We start from the raw sequence: 24,775 nt of genomic DNA, 5'->3' as shown, positions 1-24,775 counted from the left end.
AAATCAGTACGATTACACGGTCGAGGCTGGAAAAGGAAAACGAGAGGGGCGCGCCATCGCGCTGGAACGAGAAAGGAGCAAACCGAAGGGTGGAGCGAGACCTCGGCCTGAAGAAGGACAGGCTGCTTGGATGCACCTGCCGGTGACGTCAGAAGGGATTTCTTGTTTGGTGCTACATAGCCCCGGGGGTCACTACTACTGTTTCAGCCCGGGTCTCTCTCTTAAGCCCCGTGCACACGTTCGAACGTATTACGATGCATCGACTGCTAGGTTTCAGGATAACCTCTCCGATTTGTGTTCGTTAAGGTAAATGTGCTAATAACGTTGAGTAAGTAAACATTCGATGTTTCGTGTATAAAGTTTAAGCTAAATTTAGCATGAGATGTTTATTGTATTTATATTATCGATATACATATAGTACAAATATAATAAACATCTTATGATTAAGATTAGATATTAAATATTAGATGTTTATATTTACATAACCTCAATTCATAATGTAAATACTGTTCTTACGGTTCTAAGTGGTATTATTGATAAATTTGCCTTGCCATTCGAAATTATCCGAGCAATATCGTTATTCTATCTCCTCGCGATGTAATTGAAATTTTATATAATAATTAGTAGTTCCCTATTAACACTATTGATATATTGATCACACTTCTGTAAATACTATTCAAGTGAACTATATAACTAAGTACAACGTTGAAACAGTAATAAACCCAAAGTATCATCCTGGTTTTCAATTACTGCTTTCAATCACCGTAACTAACATTTTCAGTAACTAACGTCATACGACGAACTAAGAAGAAAACTGTGGAGGCAAATTAACAACGTTGCAGGTTTCTCCAGGGAAACAAGAGAATAGACATAACGAAAACATTCACGAAGTACACGGTTGTTTAAGTAGCCTCCAATTGAACCTTTCCCTTAGACAAACTAATCTTACAAAACCCGCGTCATCGTCGATTCGACTGCCGATGCGCGCATCGGAACATGATTCGACGTGTGTACGGGGCTTTAGGCCCTCCTCCTTCTCTTCCTTTTCTTCCCGTGCGCGCGGGGAACGCTGATCTTGCTCGTGCACGGCGAACTCTCGCGAAAAAGAGCACTCACATCCCCTTTCGCTCGGGTATTATTTATATGCTAATGAAAAGTCATGAAAAGGCGTGATATCGGTGCTCGGTCCTGCATCGTACCAACGCGCCGCGCCGTACGACACGTAAAAATGGCACGCCGAACAGAGGTCCTCCGTGATTCGACCGGCGCCGGTGATGTAACACGGGCTATCGTGATAAGAAACGACAAGCGGATCGCGAAATCGAGGAAGCAATAAACGGCCTCGTAACTCGCGGCTACGATCGACGAGACCCGTACGCCGCAGAAACGCAACGGACGTGTTTTTCGATGTATTGGGCGTAAGCAATGGTCGACGGGAATTACTCGACGCGACGAACGAGTTCTTGGTTTTTAGACGGTCACGGTTAATTAAAAGGGGTATGATAATATTTTGATTAGTGTTCTAACGTTGTATTCAGTCGTATAGTTAATTTGAATAGTATTTATATAAGTCAATATATCAATAATGCCCCTTGTACTATGATTTGCATCTCAACTGTGACCGATACAAATACTTTGTCAATAATTTAATGAGAAGAAGAGAATAATTCTAGGCACATACTACATCCATTGATAACAGAAAATAATATTTAATTTGAATTCACAAGAGCTGAGTAATATGTTTGAAAATCTTCACCATGAGTCCTTCATGTCACTATAAGGTAAGGGGTTAGTAGGAAACGATTAATTACTGTATAAAATTTGAAGGGGATTTTATTGTGGTACTATCTGGAAATGTAATTGTTATTTTCGAATGAGTAGTTGATTCGTCATTTGTTATAAGTTATTTTGAAGAACATTTGCCTAACGTTGAATATGTATAATAACGTAAAAAATATGAAAAAATAAATATTATAGCGAATAACTAGAATAATTACTCATTTATTCGTTATTGTTATTCAAATAGAGTTTTAGTTGAATGATGCTTAACATTGGGACCACGATGTGTGAAATGGAAAAGTTTGGAATTTTTAATGTAATTTATAATTGTAAAATAGAGGAAAAGAGGCTCGATAAACATCAATCGGGAAACTGGCTTTTTATGTAAGTTGTAAACAAGGGATTATTTTTAGGTAATAATCATTCTTTTTGCTGATTTGCAAATAATTTCTAACTTTCAAATATTCAGGCATGTTTATCATTCTTCAACTCCAATATTTGAAATTATTAAGTAGTCAAATAAATCTAACGAACATACTTGTTAAAAAGTTTTACTTACTATTAAACTAATTGTTACTTGAAACTCGAGTAATAACAATACTCATAACTTGTAACAATTCATGTCTACAATTAAAATTCCACTCTACAGAATTTTTAACGAACTATTTCAATTTACAATGAACATGTACGATACTCGACGTTAACTTCCAATTTTCAAGAGAATTGAATACCTTTTGCTGCGACCCTCCCATCGAGAAATGTAAGATAGAATTCTATTGGTAGGGGGAGGCTGGCAAAATAGTCGAAGAAACGAATTCAACAACAAAACACAAAGTAATTTCTCACTGATTTCGCCGTAAGCTACCGTTCCGCGGCGTGGAGCGACGATGCATAACCGAACCGTTCCACGTTTATTATTTAAAACGACCGCGAAAACGTCCGTGAACCGATACAATCGGAATTCCGTCGGAGGGTGTTTTAATCAAGATCGTGTCACTTCGCTCACATAATACCACCGCCAACATTAGAATCGTTAGTCCGCGAGCCAACATTTTATCTGATGAACCTTCGTCCCACCGTGGATATTTGCATAATGTAATATCTCTCACTCCGACCGAGATTTTTTTCCCTAATGACACTGTAATATTTTATTTCTCTTTTACCTGAATCGATTCTTGTATATCATTCTACGTACAAGTGACGCAATAACAGGTCGCTGGAAATTCAATCGTTTTTCAGATGTTTCGTACCACAAAGCTTAACACGTTCGCTGCTGGCGTTTATCCTGACGATATTCTCAATTGTAATATTTCATTCGATCCAATAAATCTTCTACACAAAATATGGAAAAAGTATAGGGTTAATTCAACATTTTTTAAATGTAAAATATAAAATATCTGTCGCTGATAGCGAACGTGTTTTACTTTCTACGACTGAAGTTTTATCGAGTTGTAACGTTTGATCTATTGAAAGGCAAAACTGAAATTTCTTTAAACGGTAAGTAAAAATAGCAAGTGTAAAAATGATACTTAACGTGAGATTTTTTGTTGCACATAATGTTAAACATTTTCAACCTGTAGATAATTTCTCGTTCAAATATTTTTTATCCTCACTGTGAGTAATCCAAACATTACATATACTAGTCTAAGTCGGAAATAGATGGTTCACTTTTTTAAAAGAATTGTATCATGAATATCAATAACACCTAACAAAAGGAAAATATACTTTATAAAAAATACGATTTTATAAGAATAAATCTGATTCAGTATACCACGAACAATTGAAAATGCAGATATTTTAATACAAATATCTCACGCGAGATTATCCTAGTTTTCTTGAAACAGAATATTAGTATTTTTATTTCATCAGTGTTTCTTTCTTTCAATTATTTCTTCATAATCTATACTGTATTTTAACCGATACATTACACAGTCTTGTATACCTACCTCTCAAATCGATTCACGTTTAAGATGGAAGATAAAGAATGCGACATTAATCATTTCACTTTTACGATATTTCGCTTGAGAATTGAATAAGCATATTTCGTTTATCAACCTTAAATTTATTACGTCAGGTTATGGAACGTAGACTTTCGTATTTACCGTTTGATTACATTTTCCTAATCCAGAGTAGATATTACTCTGCCTACCTTACAAATAGATAAGAATATCTCTCTCCAACGTAAATCCCCTTTTCCTGTTGATTTTCGTTTCTTATCTTTATTTGTTCGCTATCTGTATCCCATGACAATATTGTAGATTACCTATTCTTCATTACCATAGAGGAAGGCTAAATTTTCTTCCCACCTAACAAAATGAACTATAAGTATTGCATGCTTTACGTATAATTTATGTTCTATATTCTATACATTTTTTTCACATATCGACTTTTCAAAATGTACAAGTTAATATGCATTCTCAAATTTTTAGATTATTTTCTATAAATGAGAAATTATTGAATTGCGAATGGTAAATACCATAGCTGTTTAGGAGAAAGTAATAAAAAGATATAAAAAATATTAAAAAGTAACGAGATAATACATTATATAATAGTGTGATTTTTAAAAGATAAAATTTATTTCTAGACAAAATTGAAATATAATTGATATACATCGAAGTCACAAAGAAATGAAAAGTAAAATATATTTGTACCAATATCTTATTCAAATCATTCATTTATTTATTTATTTAAAGCGTCTCATCCTGGGAGGAAAAACCTTCCCAAAGGTTAACGCTTTAAGCAAGAAACCGGTTCTATACTGAAGTATAATTTTATGTAAGTAACTTTTAACTTAATATTATGTTAAGCATCACATCGTCAATACACGTTGTCACTGTATTCCTTAGTTACATAGAAATCGGTTCGAGTTGCCTGATATTCCCTTCATAATCGTCAATTACTAACTTTCATCTTGCCGAAACCTGTTCAGGAATGATTCCCTCGGACGAATACCCCGTCCCTGCACGTGGGCACGGACAGGACCAATTAAATTCGTGCTTTTAAATCAGAGGGGAAAAGGCGGCCTCGAATTGATTGGAGCCAGGCCGATCGTATTAGGAACTGGTTAGAAAGTCCACCCCAAAGTGTAACGAGACCGAGCGTCCGATTTTTCAAGAGCCACCAGAAAATGGACGTCGAGGGACAGATGCGCGAGTTGATGCGCAGCGACCGCGCTGGAGCAACTATTCTAACAAAACGCGGAGACATATCGCATACTTCTTTGCGAACCGGTTTCTACCCGCCAAAGAACGAGTAATGCAAGGGATCACGCTATTCCTTCATTTTCTTAAATGACGGACAATTTGAAAATCTAGAAAAGCACGTTGCCGCCGAGCAAGAGATATTTCTATGAGTGATGCTGATCTGTGGGCACAGATGAATATGGACAATTCGAAAATCAAGGAAATTATATTAACCGTTTGCTGTATGTCATGCTAGAGACAATAGAAATTTATTATAGAACGTTGAGAATTGTTTGAAGTACCACACCTTAAAATATAAAAATTAAATCTTATAATAATAAATAAAGTATATATAAAACGTTGAATTGTACTGCTCTAAATTACTTTTATTCATTTTCCTAAAAATACAAGCTTCCACTCAACAACATTGAAAATGAATCGAGTGCAAAGGGTTAACATTGAACACGAAGTATTTCTGAGCGAAAAGGAACATGGATAATTTGAAAATCAAGAAAAATATGTTGGCAGTGAGCACGATGTGTATCTATGAGTGAATATGTACCAAAAATGTTGAATAAAAATTTGTTTATAAGAAGCTCCGTTTTCGGGACGATTAAAAAGTGTATCCAAATTAACCTTAGGGTAACACATTTATCAAGATTCTTTTTATCAGAAATTAGAAACAGGTAAATCATTGTATTTGAAAGAATGTGAGAAGAGACAGTACAGTAGTGGAGCAAAATATTTGTTATGCGCACACTGTATCAAGCTAATCGAATTTCAAAATAACACCCAATTATGTATGATGCAATTTTACGTCGAACTATAGATATCTACGTTTCTAATAAAATACACCATACAAAATATTTTTGTACTATTAACATGAAGCATCTCAACTCTAAAACAAATTTTTTACATTTTACTATATTGAAAGAAAACTAAATTTTTTACATTTTACTAAATTGAATAATCTTCATTGAACAAATTACCATTGAATATATAATTTAGCAAAACTAACGTTCCTTAGGGACCAATTAAGTAGAGGATAAAATTTAAAAAGGTACACAGATGATTGAATATTAATTAAATTCAGATGTTCTTTAGCAAAGCACATTATTCTTTTCGATTTCTTATACCATTTTATCTCTACGAAAAATCGAAAGGACATAAAATTCGAACTGCTCCCCGATCAAATTGAAGTTACGGTGAATTATTCATTGCTTAACCTTGCGCGAACTTTGATTTAGGTTTCTCTTTTTCCGACAAGATTTTGCAAATTCACCTTCAGTGACCGCAAGGCAAATATCTATTTCTTGCGAGTGACTAAAGTGCATGTATAAAACACTGAATAATTTGTACGTTCTCAAAAATATTTGTCGTTCCATGTTTCGTATACGACACAATAAACGAAGTAACAAAAATGTTGTTATTTTTAACTGATTCTTGTAGTAACTATGCCAACATCCATTTGAAATTATTTTCCATATAAACTACAACATTACAAGCAACGAGTGACAACATTGCTTAGAAAATTCATTTTGTCACAAAATGACAATATTTTCAGTGAATAAACTTCTTTCTTAAATTCACAATGTAAATTTACATCCAATGAAACACTTTGGATGAAGAAAGTAAACAAAATCTATTATTTAGATCGCCATTTACTATACGAATCATTTAAATATACAACTCAAATATAGAACAAAAAATCATACGAAATAATTAGCAGGATAGCTTGTATAAAAAGACAACTAAATACACAGTACATTAATAAATTCATTGTTCACCGGATCATCCAAATAAAGCGCCCTATTTATATTCCCCTTATTTCGAAAAATTCAAATAAACAAAATCCCATTTAATGTACCAATAATATATAAACAAATAATACAGATAAAGGAGAATATACTTGAGATTAAAAACAGTGTCCTTTACCATAATTTTTCAAAACAAAAAATACACATGGAAACTATAATTAATAAAATGATCCAATCAAGACAGAACTAGCGATCCTAGGGTAGACACGAAAATCATGCGAAATAAACGACTGACCTGCAAATCGGGGCGCAGCAATGTTTATCGCTCCATCGAGCCGTGAGCGAAATTCCGTGCGGACTTACCGGGATCTGTTAGCGCAGAAATAAAATGCGAACTGGCTGCGAGAATGTAGCGGAGAGAGAAGCGAGCACGGCGTCTTCATGAAAGTAAAATCATTTCCTGCCGCGGGGACGTTCTGCCTGCAGGTTTTGACGAGCACGTCCACTTCACCTGCCCCGAACTGTAGTTCCGAAGCGCAAAGTGAAAACAAATACCCCCGATGTGTACCTGTCTGTCCCTGCGTAGAGCGGTACCCCACGAAGCGATCCCGCCGGCGCATCGGTGCCCCTACGGGATCCAGCGCGACCTTCACGAACCCTCTTCCGAACCTCAACAGGTCCGCACGGGAGGGTCGTAGCCAGCCACTTCGCTGCACTTGCTCGGTTTTCAAAATGCACGCTGTTCCGTCTGTTTCTTGGGCCAACGCGCAGCTAACGTTTTGCCTTAGTGTCGTGTAGACTCGTGGTGATTTCGAACAAAATTTAACATACGTACCGCGACGGGTCAAAGGTTTTTATAATTGAAGATTCTGCGTTTTCTTTCGTTCGTTTAACTTTATATCAACTCCTTGTTCGATTAATTAGTTTTATCGATTTTTATATTTCCTTTTCTTCCTGATTCCACTGAGAGAAATTTATCTTCTAATTTGTTCATTTTGTAACCACTTGTTTGACTGGTTGCGATAGAAATGAATATATAGAGTTTCGGTACGTATGGTGTCAACATGTTGACCGGTCATGAGTTAACTGTTTGCACTTGCATTAGCTTTTAATGTTTGAAACGCAGGGCACTGTGGAATATTGCAAAGCAAAATGTTCAAAGTTATATAAAAGATATGTAAAAAACACCTTTTTCGGTATCTACAGTAACAACTAAAAATAACATCTGATAAAGTAACATAGTGAACACGTGTCGGTAAAGATAGCATATTTATAATTAGTTATTTTATAATTATTCAAATCATAAAGGTGCTCCAGTGAAAAGTTATTGAAAATATTCCTTTACTTCTCCGTATACTTTGGTAAAAATTGCAAAATTAAAAAATCATTCATTAGACTTAATTAAATTATATTTCTGAATTTTGTAATGTAAAACATTACCTTACATTACATTGTCTTTCACTACGCATTTTATACTTAATTGTAGTATAATTAGATTTTTTTTAAATATTTTCTTAAATTAAACACACTGCACTTTACTTTTCTACTATTATATCGTTACATTACCTATACAAGTAAATGCATTTTATTATTTAAATCGCCACTTTATCGTTACTATACGTTACAGTACAATCAATATATAATCACAGACACCATTCAGAAAAATGTCTTTATTTCTAACTAACCGATAATCCAAACGCGAACTTCGCAACACTATAACAACCCTTCACCATCGAATTAACCAGATCAAATTTTCCCACCTCATCACTACCAAGAGTAAGACAATCCTGTTACATTTCCCCTAATGCCAACAAGTGCTCGAAGGCATCAACAGGTCGAATAGGAAATTCACCTGACCCGAGAGTCGAGCAGGTCGCCCGAAAAAAGCAAACCCCCGGTCGAAAAAGTTGTTAATTCAATAGTTGCCGAGGGGAGCAGCAGAAGTAAGAGGGGACAAAAGAAAGTAAAGAAACGCGACTGAAAAAAGCATACTTTTTATTCGTAGCTTATTACGCGCGCAGTCGTGTGTTCTGTGCGAGAGGGTGTCTGGCGAGTCCCCGCAGGGATGCGAACGGGGCATTGAGGTTCTTCGGGGAAAAAACCAGACCCGAAGCGCAGTTAATGACTCTGACGGGTGTCAGGCCTATCTTGACGCGTCTAGACGCTCGACCCTAAATTTCTCGAGTGCTGTGGGGTGACCGAGGAAGACTGAGAACGTTACTGTCGCGCGTTAATTACTGCGCTTACAACCCCCTGGCACCAACTTGTTGCTTCCAGAACCACCGTCGCGTCCCATGCACGAATTATTCCCCGTAATGAATCGTAATTCGTCCGATGGGACAGATTAGTCGCTGCAACGTAAGTTTATTGTTGCGACTTCGGAAGATTATTTTTCCAAGTTAAATGGAACATCAATTCGTATTAGCAGTACGAGTAAATTTGAAGAATGAGAGCAACACTGTCTTCAGACTTCCGGATTGACATGGAGGAATATAAGGGCGTAAAAGTCTTTGAATGATTGAAACACCATTATTATATAAGGAAAATACGTTGACACTTTGTTATGTATTCTATGATACATCGATACGCGAAATATTGAAGAAAATAGCCTGGTTTCTTAACCCTTTCGCCACGACGGGCCTCACCGCGAAGTCTCTCGTTAAGCGCGCGCAGTCTTCAGCGTTCGGGGCCCTTTTATCTCAAAAACGCCGTTGACACTGCTTTTAGAAGCAACATGATTTGTGTTCGTAACAATGTGTTTATCATTTTTCCATGAACGTGTTGTTATTGTTTATGTTAACTTTTGGCTCCATTTTTGTGGCCGACTATAGTCACCCGTCGTGTACGGGTGTTGTTTTGTGACAATAGTAACCCGTAGTAGCGACACGATTAATATACATACGATTTCTCGTTAGGTTCCTTTCAGAAAAGGAAACACTGAACATTCCTATCGAGAAACTTTCAAGCGCAAAGGGGTAGAACGCAGATTAATCTCTCACAGGAAGATAATTAAAGCACGAAGGGGTGGAGCCAATCTACAAGGAACTCAATTAAATTTCCCAATGAAAGAAGCAAAGAAGTTCGTTCCCGGCATCACCCAGATTCGCGCAACCACCCGAGACCTGTCGCAACAGGTTCGGACTGGTCCCGTCCCGAAATGGGTAAATATCCACCCTTTTGATCACGGTGCTGCGCAGTAAAAGGGCCGAAAGACCCCCGGCTTCTCTCGGCCGGGTTGGAAACCGGAGAGGAGCGAAAGGAAAGGAAGGATCCACCGAGAGTGAGGTTCTACGAGCGAGGGGGTGATCGCGGGGGTGGGGTGGAAGAACGGTGCAGGTCGGGGTGGTACGTTGGATTAGTGTCGGAGGGTATCAGAGGAGGGAGAAAAGCGGCAGATGGTCGGCGTGGATCTTGACGTGGGAAGCTCCGAATTCTCCAAGTTCCCACAGCCAGAGTGCACCTGCCCTCCCCACTCTGTCACCCCGTCCTGCTCGGCCGGGCCTATATAAGGTCCGGGGTTGCTGGTTTAAGGCATCATTCGCTCACTAGCGCTTCGTTCCAAAGCATCCTCCCGAAAAAGTACACGATCTCTTTCGCACTCCTTCCACATACACACTTCTCTCGATCCCATCACTGTTCTCCAGCGCCGATTCTTCGGAGCCAGAGTATCAGCATCAGCCAGCAGACGCTTTTTCGTGAATCGAGTTTACGAGGGACAGAGAGAGAGAGAGAGAGAGACAGAGGTACACGAGGTTGCGCCGCGTGGTTTCAGTTCACACGAAACTGTACGGTCGTGCAGCGCTCCTTTAAAACCGGTTCAGTGCATCGAATATACATCGAGCAAAAATGGCCGCCACCACGATGAGCCACGTGTTCGAGTACGAGAACGAGCTGAACGACAACCTCTACAACCTGAAGATGTCCGGCAAGAGCAAGGCCAGCAACATGCGGCTCAGGCGAGCCCTGAAGCCGATCCTGCGGCTGCTGAAAAAGAAGACCGGCAAGACTGGCAAACACGGCAAGGAGCAGAAGGCTGTGCCGCAAGTGGAGGTGTTCACCGAGGAGGTCGACAACCAGAACAACGCGAACGAGGCCTTGGAGAGAAGGCTGCTCGCCGAACTCCAAGACGCCGAGGAAGGTGCGGCCATCACCGTCTGCCTGGACGGGCAGATGACTGTCGTGCCGGTTGTACCTGGTCAGTGCTACGTGCCCGTGCATTTCGCGCACACCCACGCCGGCGACTTCTACTGGACGACCTTGAGCATGGCCGACAGTGATCTGTGCTACAAAGAGCGCGCATTCTCGCAGCATCAAACGCCCGAGATGCAAGTCGCGTGAATCGGCCCCGTACGCCCGCTTTCGGGGACCTCTCACGAACACGTCACCTACCTCACACGACTCTCGAGGCTCGACCTCCACGATCTTCCTGAACTGCCGAAATTGAAACGACTCCTCGCAGTGCCGCGAAGGTTCGACGAGGAAGAGGATCCCGGGACTTCCGGGGATCGAGACTGGCGGGAACGCAGCAGGCGACGCGTCGAGTCGCTGAAGATATTCGAGGATAACGAGAAGACTCTCGTCAGACTGCCCTTTAGATAAGATTGCTGCTTCGAAACTGTGATAAATAGATTTTAGTTTTTACGATCGGTTCTTGATCGTTGAGAATTGAGAATTGTGAAGTTTCTCGCACGAAGACTGTTCCTCAGACTCGTGGTTCAGTTGCAGAGAGCTCGATTTTTAGAATATTTTATTTTTTTCTCGATCTTTTTTTCTTTTTTTAATATTGTGACGACTGTACGAGGTCGGACGCAGTTGTGATATTTGTACCTACTAGGTTAATCGTTAATTAACGTATACATTGTGATATCGGCTTTAATGCCGCCGGCGTACGCCGACGAAACTTCCTACTGTCTTCCAATTTGTTAAGAGAATAAATCTAATTGTAACCCAATTTCACCTGTTTCGTCATTGATACCTTCTCCACCATTAGTATTTAAGTTCTTAGCTTGTAACGCGTCGGACGGAAGCGGGACGGGTAAATCGCGGGAGTACTAGCGTGGTCCGTTGGAATTCCATTGAATCGCTTTTCAACGTGTAACGTAAATTAGTCGGGGTGGCTACGGGGAAATTGGTTCCAACGACAATTCACCTGCAACCTTCGAAAATCGTTTGTCTTCCGTAACCAACGGACCCTTTGAACGTGAATCTCGAGACTTTGAAAAGAGCCTATTCATACCTGGGACTGGTTTGAGGAAGCCTTAGGGGTCTTTTCAGCCCTTCGACGCGACAAAAAAAGATTCACGAAATCTCCTAAGGGTTTCGGTTTCATTTTACCGGCGAAAGTTTTGTCCCTACGGCGGTGCGGGCCTTAGAGAAAGTTTGGTCAATAGGTTCCCCGTTGAAATTATGGGAAACTCGGGGTTCGGAAAGTTTCCCACGATACGATGTTTTCCTGCAACCGCCATAGAGAAACTAAAAACCGTCCCCTACATAGGGAACATTTCTGCTGCTTCCGTTTCGTTGAGAAAATGAAATCCGTTTTCATATTTCACTCATTTTCAATACTTCTAAATAGACGTCGCAACGTGTGTGCGAACATTATAAATAAATTAAGCGTCACGAAGATATTTCATTTGATTGAATATATACACTTTGTGTATTTCTGTCGGTTGCGTACCCCACATAGGAACCTCAGCGATTCTCCATTAAAGGGGAACAGGTTTCTTACGTAACATTAAATTAACTTATTATCGTAGGCGGCCTTGTTTGTCGAAATCTTAAAAATTTTAGCGAAATCAGTTTCTTATTGAAGTATTTCTCAGAATACAATACCCGAAGAATTATTTCTACTGATTTCATTTTTTTAGAAGATCGTTTAATAAGCTACGAAGGTATCGTTTACATTTCAAAATACTATCATAATTATTATTAGCTCTTAATTATACATTACTCATGTACATTCTTCGTAAATTCTTAACTTTCATTAAATAATCACACAAGTGACAATATAAAATTCATTATAAATCCTTAATTTTATTATTATACATTCTTCGTGCGTCCATAATTATTATTATTTAAAAATTATTGTTAAATGATCATAAACGTGGGACAGTAGATATTATCACGAGTTCGTAATTATTATTTGATATAAAAAATACAATCTCTTTTATTAATTTATTGCAAACAATGATAATCTGAAACGAAGCGTCAGTGTAACTTAATTTATTAACAAATACGCATTGTGCGACGGGTTGTGCAGGAGATTCTTCGTTAGAAATAAGGGTAGAAGGTGGCTAGTGAATGGGCACACGTGTTACCCATATGCGAGAGGCACATGTCCGTCAAGGTAGGTAGGGTGGTTGAATTCACATGATTTTCCCTGGTCGGTCGGGGGTAGCCGACCCTTCAGCTTGAAAAATAACGAAAGATTGTGGAGCGCACGATGCTCGTGCGTTAGATAATAGGACAATAATATGTGGGGTGAATAATTTGGGGACAGCCCACCGATAGGGTTATCCCTATTTTCTGTCCATTTAACGGTCAGCCGAGCATGAACGGATGTTGAATCGACCGCCCTCGATAGGATTAAAAGCGCAAATGTTCTGCTGGAGATTAGAATAACAAAAGTAGCGAGGTTACAAGTTGGATACTGTAACTTGTGTTGCTCTTATTGTTGAGGAACAGACGATTTTTGCTTCTTTTTCCGTAGGTCAATAAAGAAAATTGTAATTAATATTTATTTGTGTTCATTATATCATATATTTCAAATTGTTATTGAATTTAATGATTATTATTTTGTTCGAGTACTTGAATTATTAGTGTTATTGAACTAATATTATAGTTTCCTGGACTGTAAATATTTAGAAATAAATTCTGATAACTAAAATTGCTTCAAAATGCATTGTAATACACTATTAAATAAAATACAAGCTACTCGAGTTTTTGAGAAATAATAAATAAGTTTGTGATATCGTGAATTAGCGTTTACAAGTGAAATGTGTATTAATTATATGAGATTCTTTCAATTGGACATGGAAACGATGCGATTATGAATATTCTATTTGGACAGTGTATTAATTGTTTAAGAACAACACAATCACAGTATCCAAAATGCTTAAAAACAAATTTTTAATTTATAATATTATACAAACAGATTAATGTTAAAGTTAACGCAGTTTTAATATCATAACAAATTTCGAAACAATTTTATTTGGATAAAACAGTTATGACATTAAAACTATGACTATTTTCCTACAACCATAACAAACGATAATGTGTTATAAAAAATAAGTTAGAAATATGATAAGCACTCCTATTTAATTGCTTAAAAATGAAAACTTTAAATGTTCATTACAATGAAATTTAACTGTTCTCTCATTTTAACAGTTAAATTGATACCGTTTTATTTCACGAAAATATAAATAGTGCAATTTTTAAATTATATCGTAAAATTAGCAATAATGAAAATTTGATTTCATGAAAATTTTGGCAACCTGAATGTCATTCGGCAGGAAGCAGAAAGACGATGGGAGCCCAAAGGGTAGGCAACCCTTCGTACCAGATTGTATTAGGAACACGAACACCAGACGCTGTAGGTATGCTTAGCATTCAACGATACAAAGAAGCAGAAAATTCAGACTTAATAAACATTGCGTGCATAATACACATTTTCAAGAAATGGAAAAGATATAATATTATAGAAAAGATTATTTAAACAATATTTATAGCTCTTGAAATGCAAAATTGTCCTACTTCTTTCCTAATCATTCTCCTTTTCATTAAAGAAACGTTTAGCTCGCGGTTTATATTACAAAAAGATTTTAAAACATATGACTAATCAAGAGATATGTAAATAATATCAAAGACTTTAATATAAAAAACAAATTAAGAAAGAAAGTGAATTAACGAAAACTGATTATAATACGTAACGATCCAATGAGATTTCTTTAGAAGAGAAAATCAAACGTCTGTGTGTCGGACATAAAACAAGGCTAGAAAATCATCCAACTAACCTAGCAAATAAGTTACATTCAGATCTTCCTAGATTACGTAGAAAACATCCTAACCTCTCCCCATAACACAAGGAGTGACTACAATACAAATGCATTCTACTTAGAAAGCATCCACGCGCTACATCCCCAAATACTCATCAACCAGATGATCGAATGTTCACTCTGAACAGATTGTAAAGTGCGTTGAGATATTAAAAAAAAAGGGTTAACTATTTAACTTGGAACGATACTAATTCTTTCAACGATGAATTCTTCACTTTTCCCAATGAACACCTAATTCTTCTGTTTTGCTTTGGTTTTTCATTCAACTATATCCTAGGCGCATTCATCCCGCGTCGAGTGCACAGCTTATTCTTTTATTACACCGCTGACAAAACAAGAGATTATTTAAAATAAATTCCACAGTTAACAGGTGAAGTCGAACGAATCGCGCTGGCCACGCTTCTACGTAGCTAGCGACACGAAATGTATCAATTATATATCGAAAGCATACGTATCTGCACTTCATCTTTCCTTCTCCCCCTTATTCCGGCGATCGGCTTATGTCGATGAAATTAATTCATTACACGGTGCACCGTAACTGGGCCGACTCGTTTCTTTCTCCTTCTGCGCCGAATACCTGGGAACGAGTAAATCGATCGAAAAGCCACTCTGTCGCAACGCCGTGAGATCTTTTCTTCGAGTAATTGGGATGATTACGGAGTCCGGGCGAGAAATTAGTTGCTCGACGAGAATCGATTCTTCGGCGAGCCACTTTAAAAAAAACATCGAGCGTACCTGCACGTGTGCGTAGCCTCTCTCGCGAAAGTAGCGGCGGGATTCGGGCGCTTTCAAAAACACCTTCAATCAAAGATGGAAATCTGGAAAGCGAGAAACACTCGCTGGCTCCGATAACTACGGTTGTAAATGTCCGTCGCAGCACCGCTTCATTTCATGCTTTTAAACTCTTTATCGGGTTACAATGTATCGGCTCCGGTGTAATGTCGTTGTGAAACTCGAAATGTATAAATGTCGTTCGCCTGAGTTTTACATGAACGATAATCGTGTCATTGGATGCCAAAAACGCAAGTTAAATTAGAAAAAATTAGGGTAGACTGCGGCGAATCGGATAAAAATAATATTGGCTGTATTTATTACGTTATAGAGATGGGTATGTTGATCGTCCATATTACTTCATAAAACTTTTCTCAAAACCGAAGAAGAAGAGATGCGCTTCACCCATATTTCTCAGTTTTTTGCCTTAAAACGAAGATTCTTGAGTTTTTAACGTGTTTTTTCCTGATAGTGAAGCTGAATGTGTATTAAGAACAAATGTATGAACAAAATTCATTCTTAATTTTAACTATTAGTTTCTTGCTCCAGAATTTGAGTCAAAACGGATATTTCTCATTTTTTGATATGTTGCTTATAAAACGAAGATTTTTCAGGTTTTTGAAATTCATTTTTCCTGATATTGAAGCTGAATGTGTATTAATAAAAAATTAATGAAAGACATGTTGATTCCAAGTTTTAACTATTAATTTGTCGCACTAACGCACTTTTGATAACAAGTCATTGAATTATGTTGTTTTCAGTAAGATATTTTACAACAGAAGCATAAATTTTGCCACTTCGGTTTGAACGATACGAACATGAGTAAATTAGACTACATAAATAATAATTTAGAATGCATAAATAATACGAATATTTGTTTTGATAAGAGATCATCGATATAGGGGTAAGTTTCATTGCTACTCTTTCTCAAATCAACGGTCCCAAAAGTGACGCACACATTGAAATCGAGAAGTTTGCTGTTTAATCACAAAATACCTGCCACCTGTTGTATATTATGTTACATGAATATTCATTTGATGAAACTGCAACATAATATCAGAATGATATCTTTCGCTGTCAAGGATATGAAAAGCAGTCCCCGCAGCGACACGTCGATCCACGGAATACGCGCGCTTCTTTAAACACTTTCACCACGACCTCCGCTACTGACGGCCGTGTTGCACATTATTCCCAGCGTCTTTTAAGCCTCCTTAAGTACATACTATCGTTCAAAGGTCCACTTTCTTTTTTCTTGAGGCACAAACGGCTCTAATATTATGTAGAAAATGGTATCATGTAAATATTTAAATATAAATATCATATAAATTTAAATAAAAATATCATATCATATAAATATAAATATTTGGTATTTAATTTCCATCCCCATTCATAAATTAGTGCTACGTAAGTACTTACGTATACCACTAAACACAATGAAAACCAAATTTATAAATTAATTTTAATTAAATCACCCCTTTACATCGGGTAAAGAATGTAAAATATATTTTGAATCTCAAACGATCAGAAATACGTTGATATTTAATGTGTGTTATAGTAAATAAACTCTATTTTATAATAACAATTGAGATTCAAATCGAAGATGTCTAAATTAATATAATTCGTGGATGACGATGATTAGAAATATTATTAACGTTTTCTTATTCATTTTATTTACGTCAATTCTAGTGTTAAATTATGTCATTGTATAATATAATTACTTAATATATGATAGGTTAATACTAGAACTACCGTACCAATTAAAATGGCTGATCATTTTGTTTCACAATTGTTGCTTGAAGACATTAAATATTCGAAACGATCTAGAAAATAAATATTTTCACTTGAATACTATAACGAATGTCTGAAGAAACTGAGAACAATCTATTGTTACAACTTTTATAGGGATTACTTATTAATCGTATTAAATGCTCGATAGTTCTAGTGTCAAGATGTATGGGAACGTAAATTGCGCTCGTTGCGAAATAAATCGGCCCGGACTGACATTATTCCGCACTGTTTGCGTCCCTCTGTGTATTCGCGCTCCAGAAATCAGCCGGATCATGGATTAACGAGCACGCTTATAAACGTCAATCGTGGTCGAGCCATTAACCCTTTGCACTCCAAACAAACTTCGATCCGTTTCCACAGTAAAATATTTGAAAGCTCGAAGTCTTGTTTCGCAAGGAATAATTGACTGAAAAAAAGATTTGCTACAAGATTTCCCTTTTAATCTTCTTGCATCTCGCAGATTCGACAGAGTTCGATTTGTCCGATACGTTGTCGAGACAATTAATTTTCTTTATCAAACAAACCAAATGTTTTAACACTGCCAGGTCAAACAACTGTAAAAACTCCATTACTTTTTGTTTTGTTTTATAAATTATCTTGTTGGATTAATGAATGTTGATTTAAAACTATGTATACAATTTTTTATTAAAAGGAATGTTTTATTAATAATTAATAAGTAATATTGTAATATTTAATTATTATATTATTGTAATATATTATATATATTATATATTATTGTATTATTAATTATATATTACTGTAATATTTAATATTAGTAATTATTGTAATATTTCACAAAAAAATAAATAAAAAATGTTTTATATAGACTCGTTAAATTTATTACATGCGTGTTTCTTTACAATGTGAATTATGGACTGGAATCGCACAATTTCAATTTACACGGTATTTTCGGGGGGTGAATCTATCGTGTAAATTGGGAGTTAGGTGTACATTGTATCTCAGCGCAGCCAACGGAGTACAAAGGGTTAACCCCTTCGATCCTGACGCACATTATAATGTACCGTTTTACTAGTTCAATGTCTGCCGGAGTATTAGCACTTAACCCTTTCAGTGCTACGGACGCATACACGCGTTTCCCGATCTTTTGATCTCACACGTGCGGCAGTGACAATTATAAGTATACGGCATGAATATGCGCATCGATTAACATTATTCAATTTGGCGAAACTAAGGAGTTACGGTTGCAACTTAATTATGCCTCATGAATTAACCTTTTGCGGTTCAATGACGCCATAACGGCGACGCCGAGCTTCGATATCTAATCGAAAACTCTGAATGAATAATTTCATCATTCGACTAACGCGTTTAAGTTTTCCATGCGTAATCCAGTTTTTTAAAAACAAATGGTAGAGGTTTAAGACAGTTCTCGTCCGCAGAGTTAATAAAAAATTGTTGACCGTTAAGTGTTAACATAGCTCACTCGCAATTTACGCGGTAATATCATTGGTGCGATTTTAATTGGTGCAGTTACACCAGTGTGTACTTCAATTATCTATTTTTCAACCTCTAACTTCCAAAATCTGAATGGACGAACATTTTTTTAGGGCCAGTAAAACAAACCGTACAATAAATGCCCGTAAATCTAGTATTAAGAAAGCTGTTTCGACTGCATGCGAGATTCGATGAGTAGTTTTACTTGGCAGTCAAAGTGTTAAGCTGTCTGTATCAGAGAGACGGTATACCACTACCGTTTTATTCGGAATAACGTGATTACTGCTGATGAGTAACAGAATTTTGTAGGAAAATCAGGTCTGAAAGGGTTGAATTAGAGATGAAAGCGCGAATCGTTGGACCACGTCGATCATCGGACAAACCGGGCATCCGGTTATCCGGTTTCGAAGGGCGTCCGGTTAAACACGAAACGGATTTACACGAGCCCGGTAACAAGAAACGGATTCTTTCCATCCGCGATGTACTTTCTCGGTAACGTTTCTCCGGGCGATTTACGGCTGGAGGAAAAGCACGTGTCACGGTATACAGGGTGTAACAGAACATGTGGCATCCAGTTCAGAAGTGGACAAGGGCGAAGACGACGAAAAAGGTTCGTATCAACATGTATCCTGTTTAACATTGTCGCAAAGTTATAATCATTTTTATATTTCAATAAAGAATGCTCGAAATGGCTATCTTCTATTTGTGTGAATACCTGCAATGGTATCAAAGAATTTCGTAATTCTTAAAAAATTCTAGTTGTACGTCTAATTTGTTGGTAGCTCCGAATATACGTGGACAAAGTATCTTAACACTGTTAAGGTAAGGAATTATAGATTATTGAAACGCAAAAATCGTTATAACTTTAAAACAAGGGTGATATCTTTCATGAGGATAGCGAAAGATACCTTTGTAATTTTTAAATTAAAATTATTTCCTACACTGAATTATCCTTTCTTAATCGACATTTCGAATATTTGTATAGTGAATATACTCTTTCATTATCAATCCTTAACCTCTGGAGTAAACGTAGACATATAATAAGCATAAAAATGTGTTTTCCTCCGCAATAAATCATTAACAATAAAGTAGTTCTGTCAATCGCAGTTAACCCCTTGCCCTATGATTTATTTCTTAACTACAATCGATACTACGTAATCGTTATTTATTTATTTGGAAAAGAAAAAATTCTGATGCTTATTCTATATCTACATTTACTCCAAATGGTAACGACCGAGAATGGAAAATTAATATTCAATTTAAATTTCATAAAAATAAATAACACTCACATTTGTCAAATTTAGTATGAAATTTTTATCACGAGGCTGACACGATATCGTAGTTCAAGGGGTTAAGAAATAAATCATAGGGCAAGGGGTTAAACACGTTTAAAAATCATGGCTCCCCAGAATTAATAACAGAACCGAGCTATATTCGTCACATAACTCGCTCAGAAGTCTATACGGTTAAGTCCATTTTTCGATGTTCTCCGCCTTTTATAAATTTCAATAGAATAAATAATATTCTTTCCAATTATCAAAGGATTTACTCGATCCTCCATTTTTTCTCGAAAGTCAAAACATTAATCTCCACAATTCTTCTCTGGACTTAACGACATTGGCTCCCGAGCGACTCGCACGCAACCGAAAGAAAAACACAAAAACAATAAATCGAAGTGTCCGTTGTTGAAAAACGTGGTCCCACATATTTTGTTACACCCTGTATACGGAATCGGTTCTCGGCGCGGCGCGGCGGTTACCTTCCTGGCGGCTCGCAGGGCGACGAGGCGTGACACGCCGCGGAACGGTAATCGGCTGGCTCTGTTTCTGTCCCTCTCGTGCGCCGGTTCCGCGGCGAGTCGGCGCTCCTCGCGGCGCTCGTGCCAGAACGGTCGCGGTGCGCCCGCTCATTCCCACGGCCCCGAGAGAACGCCGTATAAATACCAGCGTACACGTGCTCACGCGATGTAAGGCGGCCTATGTACGCACGCGTGTCACGTGTGCCGTGTATGCCCGCGCGTCAGGTTATACACACCTACGGGACTCGACTTGTCCGAGAAGAGATTCGATTCCGTCGTCGAGTCCGACTCTCTCGTTGAAGTTGAACGCGAGCGAGCGCGCGCGCGCGCGCGCGTGTCCGTGCGTGCGCGCGTTTCTACCGGTTGCTCGGCTGGAACTGATTTCACCGTGACGTCCGTCCGTCCAGACGACTGTTCGCTCGATTGAAAGCAACGATCGCGCGGGACACTAAGGATGGATCCACACTATCGATCAGCTTTCGACAAAATTACCAGACGGTCGAAGTGACCCCTTCCTGGTGTAACTTTTTCGCAGATATTGAAAAGATAAATGTTTTTCTGAGAAGTTATTACAGAAACTGATTTACTAATACAAACTGAATTTTAAATCGATTGAAACTTCCAGACGGTCGTAGTGACCCGTTCCTGGTGTCGTTTCGCAAATATTAAAAAGATAGTTTGTCTGTGGTTGACAATGATTTCCATTTTCTACTTCCAAACTTGAATCGAACATGATTCAATCGAATGCAGTTCAATAGAGCACCTCACAGTTGAACTCTTTCGGAAGTCGTCTCTGGAGCGACATTTCAAATGTAATCCTAAAATCTCCGAGTGCAAGGGGTTAATAGGTCGTGTGTTTGGTGACATTTGGCGAACGGCGAAACTGCAGTTGTGTGATCTCTGTGGTTCATGACGATAGTTTAACTCCTATTCCTGAGTTATCAAGAAAAGAGGCATTTGTGAAATATACTTGGTTTAATTAATAACTTTTTATTAGTAATTCTATTAGTATTCGATTAATCGGAGAACATTACACGAATGCTTTTTTTCTCGAAAGCTGAGAAGTTCGACCATTTTTCAGTGCCTCGTATAATTATGATATGAAGAACAATTGCAACGGAAATTGATAAAATATGTCATTATTAAAATGAAATTAATTTTCATTGACAAATAATTAACCATTCGATCTCCGTTTACCTTCATTCATCAAAAGTAGCACGGAATGTGAGTGCACCGAGAGCAGACTGGTCATGTGGATCGACCCTAACTGTTTCGTGAAGCGAAAGCACACGCGATTTGGATCTATGTTCTTCAGTTGAACGGAGTTTAAGCTGGTTGGCGGATAAGTTTGCAAAAGCACTTTTTGTTATCTTTATTTCCAACATTCACACGTAGTTTTTGAATTTTCATCTAAACGGAGAGCAAAGCAAAAATAGTTCTAAATTTAACCATTTCAATTCTAGAACTCTAATTAGTCTCTAATTTTCATCCAAATTTTTCTCTTGGTGGGCTTACTGGTGAAGTAGCATATGCTACTGCTTGAAGCGTTAGTCTAAGTGAATATTTGATACAGAAGCATTTATGTTTATCCATCCCAAACGCACAAATTTAAAAGAAACCATATAAAACAGAACAATTTTCGATACTAATTTTCTTGATGGGCTGATTGGACCCATTTTGACATTTATATCGTTTAAAAGTCTTTTACTGGTATCTACAGAACATTGAACAAAATACTATATATTAAATGTCAAAAGAAACTAATGAATTAAATAATCAAAAAATAAATAATTATATAAACACTTTCTTTTCTGACCATTCCTTATACAGGAGTCTGTTAAATACCAGTTGTTTACATTACTTTCCTTTGTAGTCCTTTATGGATAAAATAGATCATAAAGATCACTTTCCATCTTTTGCCCTCTCATTTTCGATATTAATTTGCTATTCGTCAATACAGCTACATATAAGCAATCGAAACCATAAACAAAATCCCTAGCGACAAACCCCTTTTGCCCCTGTGCGGTGTGTCGCGAGATGACTTGACAAGTCTAAGGAATGGTTAGACTGAGATCTCATTGATCAGCTTTCGTCTCTTCTCGTCTCATTTTCGATATTAACTTGCTATTGGTCAATACCGTTACACATAAGCAATCGAAACCACAAACAAAATCCCTAGCGACAGACTAATTTTACTCTTGCACCGTCTTGCCAGGCATCGAGTCATCCTCGAACTGTACATGCCCAGGTGCTCGGTAGCTAAGCTAGCCGTGAGTCACGGCAGCGCTCGCGGCGTCTGGCCGAGCGATTCGTTAGGAAAGTGGCAAGAAATCGCAGGAAACGGGGGATCGGTAGCGCGGTAAAGTGGCAAAAGGAGCCGAGAAACGTCGGCCGTCGGCACGGTCCGGCACGGATACGCGTACGGTACGAGCCGGGCACGTGACGCGAGCACCGATTAGTCCCGCGCGCCGAGCGATATGGGATAAAAGCGATAGCAGCCACGAGCGGCCGGTCTTTTTGCGCGTGTCCGAGCCTAGATTTATACGGCGGCTTTCTTGTCGCGCGGCCAAGCCTCGATGGAATTCGAGCCGCGACTGCTCCGCGCGGAATGACTGAGAGCGCTGACTACTTACCACCGACTCGATCGAATCCCGCCATTTTCGCGCCGGTCGAACGGACGCGACTCAAAGGCGCAGCCCGATACGGCAGGTACGCGAATGAAGTGCCGCGATTAATAACCTGCTATTAGGAAGTTAACCCTTTGCACTCGTACGTCATGCTGGGGATGACAATACAAATTTCTTATACGTTGGAAGTTGCTTGAAACAGTGCCAAATCTTATTGTAATAATAAATAAAATAAATATTAAACGTTAAATTCTACCGCTGTGACTGACCTTAATTCATTTCCTTGAAAATAAATACGAGTTTACAACAGCATTTAAAATATATAGAATGCAAAGGGTCAACCCTTTGAATGCTGAATACTTCTAGCTGAAACGTTCCGTGTAGACAGCAAAGGGTTAAGAATTTATGGCAGTAAATTCGTTTCACAGTTTACCAACTGTTTCATGTATGATTTATAAAATAGAACGTGACATGTAGCAATTTAAGAAATATGTTGTTTGTAGCTTTAAAAATGAGATGTTATTTATAATTTATAGCGGATGTAATGAGTAATAGTGAATTATTGTAAAATATTTATAAATCTTTGTAAGTATGAACGAAAACACTGTAACTGTCATTGATATTTTCGAGCTGCGTGTCACGGGTGTTTGATAAAATAATTGTGCCTGAGTTTTTTAGCCCGACAGGTATTTCTTAACGCGAAAATTTCATTATTAGCGTAGTATTTTTCATGTAAAGACTTACTGGAAAGTTGTGATCGCAAAGTGACGTGAGACCATGTGCGGCAAAAACTGTAATAAGAAACATAGGTATTTATATACTTAACGAACTTCGGGATAACCCTTCGAATCTTTAGATCTTTCACTATCTTTAACTTCAGGTATTTCATTGCCGATCGTAAATATCATTCTAACACTGAAAGTCCGATTTCTTTTTATAGATTACACAAATGTTAACAATTATTAAAAATCTCGTCCCAACAAAAACCGGATACTCGTCGTTTTATTATAGTACGAAGATACATTTATCCGCGTTTTATTAGAAACACATTGAGGGTAATATAAAATAATGAATAAACGTAGCTAACGTAATTTTCGGAAATTAAGTATCTCCGTAATTCTCGTCATTACGAGTTGATTCGAGAACAGTACGGTCTACAGAAACGTGCACGGCATAATTATAATATTCAAAGTGTTTTTGCCTTTAATTCAAGGCTTCCTCCGCGTTTCTTTAATAGCTCGGAGGATCTTATGCGCGCGCGACGTATCAGAGCGCGTAAACCATAATGGAATGGGACTTCGGATAATCTCTCATGAAGTCATTATTCTACTATTAACTTTATAAAACCGTTGATCGAAACAATCAATTTCTATTTAACCCTCGTTTCGGGAGATTAAAATTAACCTTACGATAATCCGTGAACTGCGGGTTTTATGCGTTTATAACCAGACTGCCGATTTATTCAGGAAATATAAATTTCGATGAAGCGATTCGTAAAATTGATATCGAGGAAAAATTCGTTCCCTTTATGATGGGCGTGATGATCGCGGCGGCGATACAGAAGACA

The 24,775-nt window shown here is 37.8% G+C and overlaps 2 protein-coding genes across 7 annotated transcripts in view; one reads left to right on the top strand and one right to left on the bottom strand.

Moving 5' to 3' along the window:
- LOC116428980 (tubulin monoglutamylase TTLL4) overlaps positions 1-24,775 on the bottom strand; it is a 262,924-nt gene that overhangs the window by 178,722 nt on the left and 59,427 nt on the right. The window lies entirely within an intron of this gene.
- LOC116428984 (uncharacterized) lies at positions 10,565-11,056 on the top strand. Its single transcript, XM_031981294.2, has one exon. The coding sequence runs from the start codon at positions 10,565-10,567 to the stop codon at positions 11,054-11,056; it is 492 nt and encodes a 163-aa protein (XP_031837154.1).

The sequence above is a fragment of the Nomia melanderi genome, chromosome 14 (genome assembly GCF_051020985.1).
Source record: "Nomia melanderi isolate GNS246 chromosome 14, iyNomMela1, whole genome shotgun sequence".
NCBI classification, from domain to species: domain Eukaryota; kingdom Metazoa; phylum Arthropoda; class Insecta; order Hymenoptera; family Halictidae; genus Nomia; species Nomia melanderi.
This window is presented reverse-complemented; position numbering and strand designations above follow the sequence as displayed.